Source organism: Metopolophium dirhodum, chromosome 1, assembly GCF_019925205.1.
Source record: "Metopolophium dirhodum isolate CAU chromosome 1, ASM1992520v1, whole genome shotgun sequence".
NCBI lineage: Eukaryota > Metazoa > Arthropoda > Insecta > Hemiptera > Aphididae > Metopolophium > Metopolophium dirhodum.
The window spans coordinates 44,865,243-44,877,495 of NC_083560.1; the positions used below are offsets into that span (position 1 = coordinate 44,865,243).

The 12,253-nt window shown below is 28.1% G+C and overlaps 1 protein-coding gene across 4 annotated transcripts in view; it reads right to left on the minus strand.

Moving 5' to 3' along the window:
- The window catches only part of LOC132937233 (transcription factor SPT20 homolog), a 133,509-nt gene that overhangs the window by 77,277 nt on the left and 43,979 nt on the right, over nt 1-12,253 (minus strand). For all 4 annotated transcript variants that reach the window (XM_061004049.1, XM_061004051.1, XM_061004050.1 and 1 more), the window contains exon 2: nt 3,291-3,453. In XM_061004049.1, coding sequence (XP_060860032.1) covers nt 3,291-3,453 — 163 coding nt within the window. The remainder of the gene's footprint in view (nt 1-3,290; nt 3,454-12,253) is intronic.

Consider the following 12,253-nt stretch of genomic DNA (forward strand, 5'->3'; position numbering starts at 1 on the left):
TTTAACTTTTGGAATTTTTAACACTTCTTTACCTTAGTTTACTTATAATAGGTAATACAAAAACAAAATAGTAAACTGAGACAGGGATGAATAATATCCAAAAAGCTATTAAAGCAAATATTATGAAAACAATATTTCTTGATAAAATGTTTTAAATTTCCTAATTTACACTAAAAGCTTACACAAATTGCAGAATACATTGATATATTGTTATGAAGTAACAATTAATAAAATTACCTAAAAATGTTTTAAAAAAATGAAAAGTTAAAGTTCCACCTTTAAAGTACCTGTTACATGAAACTAATTATGTATACTGCATAGAACGTAGAGCATCCAAAAAATAAGGCACTTTGCATTGAAATCCGGCCCTCATTATTTAGTAAAATCAATAAGTGATTCATATAGAATATTGGTAAAAATATAATATTGATCCTAAAGCGTTTTATAAGACAATAAATTAAAATGTAGTTCGATCTTGCTACTCTTATAAAGATGAAACATTTTAAACGACTTGTACAGGTATACCAGGATTCGATTAAATTATATTATTATGATTGGCATTCAAAAGTTAAATTTACTACCTACTAACTTATAATCAACAATCTATTTAGTAAAGTTAAATAAAAATGAAACTATGCGTTTTAATAATAGCTCGACAAATGCATAATACAGTACTATAGGGGGCTTCGATCACCCCTCGCTCCACTTGTCAATCTTCCTGTAATTGTTCAACCCCCTCAGAAGTTTAATTTAAAATGCTTTTTATAATTCAATACTCATCACTGTCATTATGTATTCTTTTTATTATTATATTTTTGGTTGCCATAGCATTCATAAAATACCGCAGGAAAACAAAAAAAAAAAAAATACAAAAGTGTTTTATATAATAGAAGGATGGATTTCTATGATATATACATATACCTAAAATATGAATTTATATTAAATGAACTACTCAGATAAATATAAATGTTTAATGTAATAGATTTTGTGCGGAAAAAAAACAACAAAAATACGATATTTAGTTCAAAGATAATAACTTTTATGTAAGATATTTTAACACGATGACCTGGAACCGTTAAGAATTGCTTTACAACACAATTGTGTGCTATTAGAAAATCGATTTAAAATAAAACAAATAAAAGTATATTTTCTAAAACAGGGAAAGTAGGTAATTGATCTGCTGTACAGCAGTGCCTACTGTCGAGTGTGGCTCGTCATTTAATTGGTCACTGTAATGGATGCGTTCCGTCGGAATTCAATAATAAATCATTGCATAAAAAAAATAGTTGTGATCTGTGACGGTTAAATTACTAATTACCTAAATTTTATTAAGTATTTATATTGTTATCGTAGTTATTTTATTTACTATTTGTAATTAGTAACAAGGTTTGTTGGAATATACTTTGTGAAAACATAGCGTTTATTAAGTTGTCAATATTTCATAATATTATTATATTAGTATAATATAATATTCATATCATATTATATAATTAGCTTTAACTCAATAAAGAATAACGTCAAAACGGTGTGTATAGGTTTGAGGTATAAAATATAGTTAATAGAATAAAATTAACCCAAATATATTTAAAATGCCATTGTGTAGGTACACATATAAAATATGATTACATACGCACAGTTTCGAGTACCCACGAAAAATGTTACCGGATTACAACAAAATAACTAAAACCGTTATGCTTCGTTTAAATAACTTATTTCGTCAATTTTTTAATTTCAAAATATGTCCATAAAAAATTTGTTCCGATATATTTTTGAGTTTCATTACGAACTATCTATGAGAAACGTTGTATTACATTATCAAACATTTTTACCGAGCCTGAGAATGTCTATCATAATGCTTTTAAAACTAGATAGAAATTAATTGAATATGTAGGCACATAGTATATAGTATATAGCACATAGTATATACTTGATGAATATCGTAAGCATTTGAAAAAATAAAATATTTTTGTTTGCCATAGAAATAACTTAAGAGCACCTAGTATTACATTTTAAAGTTTTTATTAACTTAAATACAAGGAATAATTCAATATTGAAAAAAAGCTAAGATAATTCACCAATAATTATATCAATTATAACAATTATATCTATAAATAGCACAAAAAGAGCCTGAATATTTTGAAATCTATGTCATTTATTATTAATGGTAATACGAATAAACTGAAAATGATGTCTCTATGGTCATTTTTTAGTTGCAAAAAAAAAACTTATTTTAAAAAAATTAAATTTAGTCGGTAAATTGATTTATTTGTACAACATCCAGTTTTCCCTGATTTCTTTTCTGTTTTTCCTGATTGTTATGAAAAAGTACAAGAATTTTCATTTTTTGGTTTCAATTTCATTTTTACTCCCCCCCCCCCCCCCCCCAAGCACAGAAAAGCACCCTAATATGCTACCAGAGACCATCCTCAAAGCTTAGGTTTTAAGGATTTCTTCTACTCTAAAATGTGTACACAAGTATAAAAACACAAATAATTTTAAAATCAATATCGCTCCGCTCAGAATTTAAAACGCGATGCGACGTGTTATTACAGTAACGTTTGAGCTCAAGCGTAGAATCAGTTTTAAAACTCTTTATAAATCTTACATAATATTATTATAAAGAAAAACGCGTAACAAAGTAAACAACTGAAAAAAAATTCGTGGTTCACTCGAACAGTGTTTTTTGATATTATAATTTATCGCTGATATGTCGGGTTGCATGAACAATCCCTAAACATCTAATGAATCAATAAAGTGAGCAAATGCGGTCTATTAAACATACATGATTTAGTGGCCCATGATTGGTCCATTACATTTTATTGAACCATTAAGTTAATACATTTCTCATGCAACCCGGCAATAGACTACTAAGATATTTATAAAAATAGTGACACCCGAACGGTATATAAAGGTGTCGAACAATTTTTTCTTTTCAAGAACATATCCAAGACTTGAAATCGATTTTATTTATAATTACTATCGACCGCGGTATAGCTGATTGGTGTCAGTCCATAGGCGCAAATAGGGGGGGGGGGGCTTTAGAAGCTAAGCTCCCCAAAAAATGTCCATAGCCCCCCTCAAACATTTCCTACATTTTGTTTTAAGTTTATTCAGTATTATCAGAGTAAGGCTTTAGACCCCCCCCCCTAAATCCAAGCACTATTTGCGCCTATGGGTGTCACTATATTACACTCACATAAGTAATGTCATTATCCAACCAGACCATTTTATACCCAGAAGGACGTCGCACGTCTTATGTTATAAAACCGTCATAAGTCCTGCAAGGTTACCTATTCATCGTCAAATGCGAAGGCGTCACCGGTGCGGGTTCAGTGGCGTCCATGTTCTTCGCCTTGGCCATGACGTTCTGGATCAATGCTCGCTCTTCGGCACTCAGGTGGCTCAGGTCCAGGCTCAACGGGTCCGGGTCGGCCGTGGCGGTTTCCAGTGTGTCTGTAAGAAATACGTACAATAATATAGACATAATGTCATAATAATAATATTACAAGACGCGATAACGATGATACGCAGACCGCTCGAGTTGGTACAAACCACTTACATTGTTAGGTAGTAAAAAGGTACTTTTCCGTTTTCATTTGTATATTTTAAATACAGACGCAAAATAAACATCGACTTAAATATTATTCAAAGAGCATTTGAAATACATTTGTCAATAAATTAAGTACCTACTTATTAACAAAAGTGCAAAGAACAAAATAATAAAATATACAGAATATACTTTATAAAGTAGATATTTATATAGCAACATAAATATTCTTAATATATTTTTTGTTCATTTTATAATCAATACCAATTATTTTTCTTTGATGTAGAAACTCAAAGCTATACCTCGTTTAAACTTTATACACTTTACCTAAAACTGTATCTACACTATTACTGCAGTATCATATGCTGTGTACATAATATAATACCTAGGCGACGTAGGGGTGACGTTATTTATTTTACTCTTTTGATATTTCTAAATAGTATTTTATATCGGTATGGGTACCTACCGGAAATATAGTTATTAAACCGATATTTCGGTACGGGTTTTTCGGAATTTTCGATATCACGAATACATCGGAAATGACGATATTCCCGGTGTATTCGATAATTTTTATAAAACCGGTATTAATATAAAATATATTATTCATATAATGTATGATATGTTTTTGAATAAAGAACGAATAAATTTATTGAATTATATATTTAGGAAAATATTGTTATTTTTCGGTAAAATATATAATTTTGTCTAAATTAAAATGTCTATAAAAAGAAATTGAGATAATAAATTATTTAAATTTTTTTGTTTCAGTACAAACAACTGTTATGAGGTACTTTTTAGTATATACTAAGTATAACATTTTTTAAGCTTTTTAACTGAGCGAACAATTTGTATCGACGTTTATATAGAACAAAAAACTAAGACAAATCAAAAGTTTAAAATTTAAAATGTCTATAAAAAGCACAATATTTTGAAAATTATACACATGGAAAATGATAACATAAACGTTTGGTAAACTTTTCAAGTATATATAGGTATGGATTTTTTTTTTGTAATCACAACAAAACAAGAAAATTTTATAGTGTGAAATTGTTATTTTACGGATGAATTTCATCAAAATTTAAACTTTTAGACACTCATTAAAATGTTTGTAGAATTATGCTCAACTTTTTTGTTTTTATTCCAGAAATTACAACCTACGAGGAAAAATATTATAAAATTATAACTAAAAAATAGTTTGCACATTTTTATGTACTATAGAAGTACTATAGACTATGGAGTACTAAGAGGTACTTAGTAACTAATAAGACGTAATAACAAATAATTGGATTTATGTTCAGAAAAACCTAATAAAATGTACCTAACTATTCTTACTTAATTATATTTATAAATTCACAAAATGTCGTGTGTCTGTGTATTATAATATTTTCATTTATTTTTCCATTTCTTCCTTAGAATATAATTAAAATATTATGTATACAATACACACACATGCAATATAATCGACAATAGTGTTTGAGTTTATTTTAGGAGTATAATGCTGGGTTGCATAAACAATCACTAAAGATTTAATGAGTCATTAGTGAGCTAATGGTCTCTTAAACTTGATTTAGTGGCCCACGATCGGTCCAATTAATTTCAGCAAACCATTAAATTCATCAATTTTTCATGCAACTTAACATGTAGATATAGGTATATCAAGTATAAAATGAAAAAATTCCATTGATTTTATTTCTGAATAGAAAAAACCTAATGTTGATAATCCAAACAGAAACGATTATAATTATAATTATTATTGTCTATGAAATAAAAGCTTTTGAATTCAAAATGCAAATATGTATGAAATAATATTTTGAGTATTTAGAAAATACTTTTATAATAGGTAGCATTTAAATACTTTTTTCTGAAATGCTTAAGAGGACGCTACACCAGCATGTGTTGTCTCCGTCTTGTACAACATAGCAAAAACTGTTTGAAAAACACAAACAATAATGGTTTTTGAAACAGTAAGAACTTTTTTCATATAAGTGATATCAAAAAAATTAAAACAACGTTGCACAGCCAAAGCTCTCCTTTTTATGTGGCGAAAATCTCGTTTCTTAGTTATGAGTGTAGTCTTCTCGGTTCTTTCCACCACAAAATAGTTTTTGCTATGTTGTACATATTTTGTAAGACGAAGACAACACATGTGGGTGTCCTCTTAAGAAGTTTTGTAATATTAGAGTATAATAATATTATATCAGTTTATTTTCAGTAGATAGATATATACTTATAACCTTATACTTTACAATTAGTAATACGAATCCACCGTACCGCCGCCGTCACTGTGGTAATAATTTTACACACGAATTAGTTCTGATAAAAGTAGGTGCCTATAGGTAAGTAAGTCCGTAACTGTGAGGGTACAGGGACCCCCCCCCCCCCCCCGCAGAAAAATTCAGAACAATTTTAGATGTGGAATACTTGTTATTGGTTATTGTGTTAAGAATAATTTTATATCTTCGTAAAAGTAGAAATAACGAGAAGATAAGAGTTTTTATATTTTGAACGTGAAAATGACGAGTGTCCAGATCTATCTATATAAAAAATGTAAAAGGTTTAAATCTATATTTATAGTATTTTTCGGTAAAATTATGTTCTAAAAATACAACAATATATTAAATTAATTGCAAACTTCAATTAGGTAGCTCTTCAAACGCATAATAAATTATATAAAATAAATGTATGTACTTTGCGATGGATGCGGGCGTAACAACCTGGGCCGATATCGACAACTGATATTAAAATCGGAACTAATTCCCCAGACGAAAATTCCCATGGACATAATCTCCCCATTTATTTTATGGTTGTAATTTCTATGACTTAAATACGTTATAGATAAAGTATGCACATTAGGTACACATACGTAAATAATTCGCGTCGCGTTTCAATTCGTAGGTATGAAATTCTAATACAATATGTTTTCCATCTATTAAAAATCATCAGATAAATGCAATATATGAATGCTTGTCAGACGAAATTCACACTTAATATATTATAAATAAATCTGGAGATTCAATCCTACCCTTAAAAATATACTAAGATTTTGTCCACCCCCTAAGAATGAATGGTATAAGAGTTTGCTCTGGGAGATTATTGTCTGGGGATATTCGGTTCGTTTCCCATTAAAATCGGCTGGTATATAGATGCAATCGGTATAACAGGTAGGTATAGGTTTTTTTCGGTTTTTTCGCCCTATATAGCAAACCCGAAATAATTCGCATCGCATTTCAATTCGTAAATATGTAATGCTAATACAATATGTTATATATCTATTAAAACCCATCTGCAGGTAAATGCAATATACAGGGTGATTCATTAAGCGTAAAACACTCATTATCTCAAAAAGTATTAAAGTTTTTGAAAATATTTTTGTACATAGTTTCAAATTGTTAAAAAAAACTACGCTTATTTATTAAAAAATCATATTTTTAAATATTTTTTATTTTTATATTTTTTTAAGTTTTTTAATTTTTTGAATGACACCATAGAGATTTAATTTAATTTTCTAAAGCAGAATATTTTTCTAAGTATTTTGATACATAAAAATCGAATTTAGAACGAGTAGTTTATGAGTTATAAGTATTTAAAGTTTAGACAAGCGGAGTAGTGGACAAACATTTTGCGGGGTAACCCCATACCACTCCACTCCGACCATCTAAACTTTAAATACTTATAATTCATAAATTACTCGCCCTAAATTCGATTTTTATGAATTCAAAATACTAGAAAAATATTCTGCTTTGGAATATGAAATTAAAATTCTATGCTGTCGTTCAAAAAGTAAAAAACTTAAAAAATTATAAGGATAAAAATATTTAAAAAAATAATTTTTAATAAAAACGTTGTTTTTTTAAAAACTTGAAACTATGTAAAAAAATATTTTCAAAAACATTAATACTTTTTGTGATAATGAGAGTTTTACGCTCAAAGAATCACTCTGTATGAATGCGTGTCAGACGCAATTATAGGTACTATGATTTCTGTTATGCTTTAACTATTAACAAACGATAATGTCACAGTATTAATATTATCATCCAGATCAATGGTTATACAATATAAATGTTTAAACGATAATGAATATTCATAATATTATATGAACTAATCGAATAAACCAAAAGCTAAAGAGAATTTTATTATTTTTTATTCAAGTCGTATATTAATAATTATTTGGTAGCTATTAAAATAATATTTAAATTTTGTACTAGGAAATTCAATGAATTTATCCAAAATGTCTTGCAGAGATGCAAAAGATTTTTAGATATGCCACGCGTGACTAATATTGGATTCGGGTTTTGAAACTGACACATCGGTGTTTTTGATATCGCTTCAGGTATCTGACGAAATAAAATGTCGGATTGGTTATCGGTTACAAATCCATGGATATATGAAAATAAAAATGGCAGTGCAAACTTGGCAGCGCATTTTAAAATATTATATCTACCGCCGAAAAAAATGTCCACCGATGTTTTAAAACTGTCAAACAATGCCCAACGAATCAATAAGGACATGGTATAGTCCAAGAAAAAGTGGGTAACCACTCTGCTGCACAGTAGGTGTCGAGTGTACCTTGACATTGAGTAGGTCACTGTAATGCGTGTGTTAAATTTGAGTTTAATAACAAATAATCGCACAGGAAAAACGATTTTGAGTGAAGTGGGTTATTAATAATGTACCACTATAATATAATATAGTCTATACTAGTGTATATATTATATTATATAATTATATTATATTGATATTATTGTTAATCCGAAATTTACATCGAATTTTACTATTGGTATCCAGGAAGGTTGAATTAATTTTTCAGAACACATCGGAAAATTATTATTTATAATGATTATGCAATTAAATTGTAATTTTGTAATTTACAAGATATAATATTATTGTTAGAAACTTTTGAGTCGATACTGACTTACCGTAGAACGGTGTGAATCCAAGATTCATGGAATAAACATAGGCATAGAATGGGGGAGGTCTAATGATGCTTCAGCCACCCATCCTGAAAATTTTTTTAGTTATTTTCTTAGAATAATATATTATATTGTGTACCAGAAACATATAGCCCTCCTATATAAATTCTTCACTATGGGAATAAATTTCATTATGGGATAGCTTAAAATTAATATCAAGATATTTTGAAAAATATCTCTGTTGCACCTACCTATTTATAATATTACACGTAAAAGCTTAAGTCCTCGCGAATAATATTTTTGAATTACAATAAGGTAATTAAAATTGTTCTTCTTCGTTTAAATATCCAATTTCGTCAACATTTTATTTTCAAATGTACATATATTGAAAGAAATATTATTATGCATTATATTTTAGGGTGAGAACTTATGAAGAACCTTGTACTCAAATTTCAAGCTTCAGCTATAATAATATGAAACGTTACATTTTTTTTGGCACGCCTTTACCGAAAGTTTGGTTTTTGATAGCGGTTCAAGCGTTGGAAAGCGTCCTTTTTCCGTCAAGCGTGCGGTAAAGTGGGAATCCCTAAAAATGCCGGGTGGTAAAGTGGAAATCCCCAAAAGTGCTGTGCGCACATATCATGCGCGTATCCCCTGCACAACCAGACACTGAAATCTATACCACGGTCCTTACAAAACATACACTTTTGGTTGCATCTTATTATAACTAGTATATCTATAACTAATATATCTATATTATAACCTCCATGGGTGATGCTTAAAATAAATTAAACCAAATTGTTTCTTTCATGAAATATTGTTGTCGTAGAATTATGGTCTAGTTGTTGCATAGATCCCTGCATCACCCTTGCCGTGATCGATGAATGCAGATGCGTGACAAAAAATAGTATGTGTGGCTCGTGCGGGAAGGCAATTCCAGTTTGGGCGAAATGCGGACCTCACCTGCGGCTCATGTCACACACGTCGCCCGCGACTGAAATAGCTCACTTCCCACCCTTGCCACACAATATACTATTTCAATAGTACATAATAATTTATATTTTTTCAAGAATTTGACAAATGTTGTCAACATCTTAACTTCAAAAGCATATTAAAAAAACTTAACAGTGTATTTTGAATATATATATATATCTTGAAATAAGAAAAACTTATGATGGATTTTATATTAACTATTTGAGATTTTCTTCTTATCCTAAATAATTTTAATAAAACATTTCAAAAAATTCAAAAATTTCAAATTCCATTAATAGATTAAATGTATTCTAAATATTTTTAAACTTTAATTAAAAAGAAAAGGATTAATATAGAAAAGGATTATTTAAGTAACAGTGGAATGTTTCAAGTTTCTAAGATTAATACTTTTTCAATTACAATAAATAAGGAATGGGTAAGGAATCGTTATTTTTACGCTTCAATATCCACTTTCGTCATCATTTAAACTTTAGATGCTAATAAAATTATAAATAATATTCGTGGAATAGCACTCAATTTTTTTTTTTCAATTCTAGTAAAAAATTGTTATGAAACCTTAAATTACATTTTCTGGTATGAACTTGGTATGAACTTAAAGCCATTTATGAATTTTTAACAAGAATATAATTCGCGATTTTGTTGTATTTCGTTGAAATTAAACTTAAAACATACATAAAAAATTAGGTCGGTATTATTTGTTTTTGAATTACAATAAAATAACAAAATCGATTTTGTCAAAAATTGGTTTTGCATAAAAATGTCTGTTTTTTCCAATTATTGAGATAAGTACCTCCCTACTTGAAATTATTTACTTTCGATCACCCTTATTGGTACCAATTACATCTACTTTCCTACCGGAAAAGATATTAAAGTTTTTTTTGCTCCAAACGGCGATGACGGATAAAAAAAATAACAAAGTTAACAATACTAACAACACATCATTGTAGAATTAATACATTTATCGCTCCGCTTACGATTAAAAATACGCGTTTTTTTTTAATTTAAAAACTATAATTCGTCAAATTTTTAAAAAATAAATCAAATTATCCGTGACAACGCGCATTTACGTAGTAGGTACCTTCACAACGACGACGCGGAATTATTGTATGCATAATGGAGGATTTATTATTATTTATGTCTCGTATTTAAAGTAGGTACTTGTTTTTATGTTTAAAATTCAACTCAATTTTTTATTTTATAAATTACGGATGGCATAGTCACTTTGTCTGTGCTGGAACGATATTATATAGTTTGAGTATTTGGAAGTGCAGAAAAAAAAAAACAATAACGTCAGAACCACGAGGTTATATTTTGAAAAAAAAAATGATTGACATGTTAAACGAAATAAAAACGGAATATTTGGAATATTTCATAGCCGATAAATAATTAAGAATAACGTTATGATTAAGGTATCATAAATATTATACACAATTTAACGCAACATCAATGTAACGTTAAAAATGTAAATAATGAATGACGATAGTCACAAATTTTAAATTTTAAATTTATAATACATATTATACCTATTCTAAATAGGTAACGTTAAATGTAAGAGTATGATAACGTTCTAATATTTTTAATTCTGGATATAATGTAAAACGTTTTACTTCTGACTTTTATTCTAAATAGGTAACGTTAAACGTAAGAGTATGATAACGTTTTAATATTTTTAATTCTGGATATAATGTAAAACGTTTTACTTCTGACTTTTTAAAGTATACCAACTAGATCAACTTTCCCGACGGTAAGTACATCAGAGTTGAAGATTGCTTTTTACTGAGAAAAAAAGATTTTACAAATCCGCTATCTGTCAAATTTTGAATTCAATACATTTTTATTCCATTCATTTGAATGTTATATTTTTTTTATTTCATTCATTCTTTGTTATATCTATATTATATTGTTTTTAAATTATTATTCTATATTATTATTATTTTTTATTAAATATTATCAGTGGTGAGGATACACCACAACCTTAATTGCATATAACCACTTTGGTAACAAGTATGTTCTTTGATCACACTTGAATACAATGCATGTCCTATCCTTGTATAATATATTCTATGGTACATCAGATTGAGTTAATATTGATCAGATCAGATTCAGACTTGTGATTATTCTTGCTTGTATGAATTTTAGTTGAATTATTTCATTAAAAATATACCGAATTTGAAACTAGTAAAAATGATTGAATTTGTCTGAATGAAAAAATTTTAAATACTTATGGATATGTGAAGCCTGAAGGAGAGTTATTTTTAAAAATTAATTACCATTAACAATTATTAAAAAAACGCACAATGTATGTAATCAGCTAACGATTCATATTTTAGTATAACACGTGGGTCTAGAATGAGTTTGTGAATCGTTTTTATGAAATTGTTCAGGAGAGTAATTTCAAGGATTGAGTTCAAAATATATTTTACTCTTAGTACAAATTTTTTTTATTTTTAGAGTTCTCAAGCATATAGTAACTTGCATAGTTTAATTCACAAAACTATGATAATAATTTGCTGTATTAGTAAATATAAAAATTTATAAGATACAAATTATAAATTGTCAATTATGAAAAAGTTCTAGAAATAGAAGTAAACTAACGAGTTTTCGATAAATAAAATAAAAAAGAATTTAATTAGAACTTTTTAATTCTTATCTATTATTTTTATTTTTATTATTAGCTGAATCTATTTCAGAATAATGCTTTCTCATTGCTGCAAACCTTCTAACACAAAACAATGTAATAATTATAAAACATTGAAATCTGTAACTCGATCGTCAAAATGATGTTGAAATTTATTAATCTATA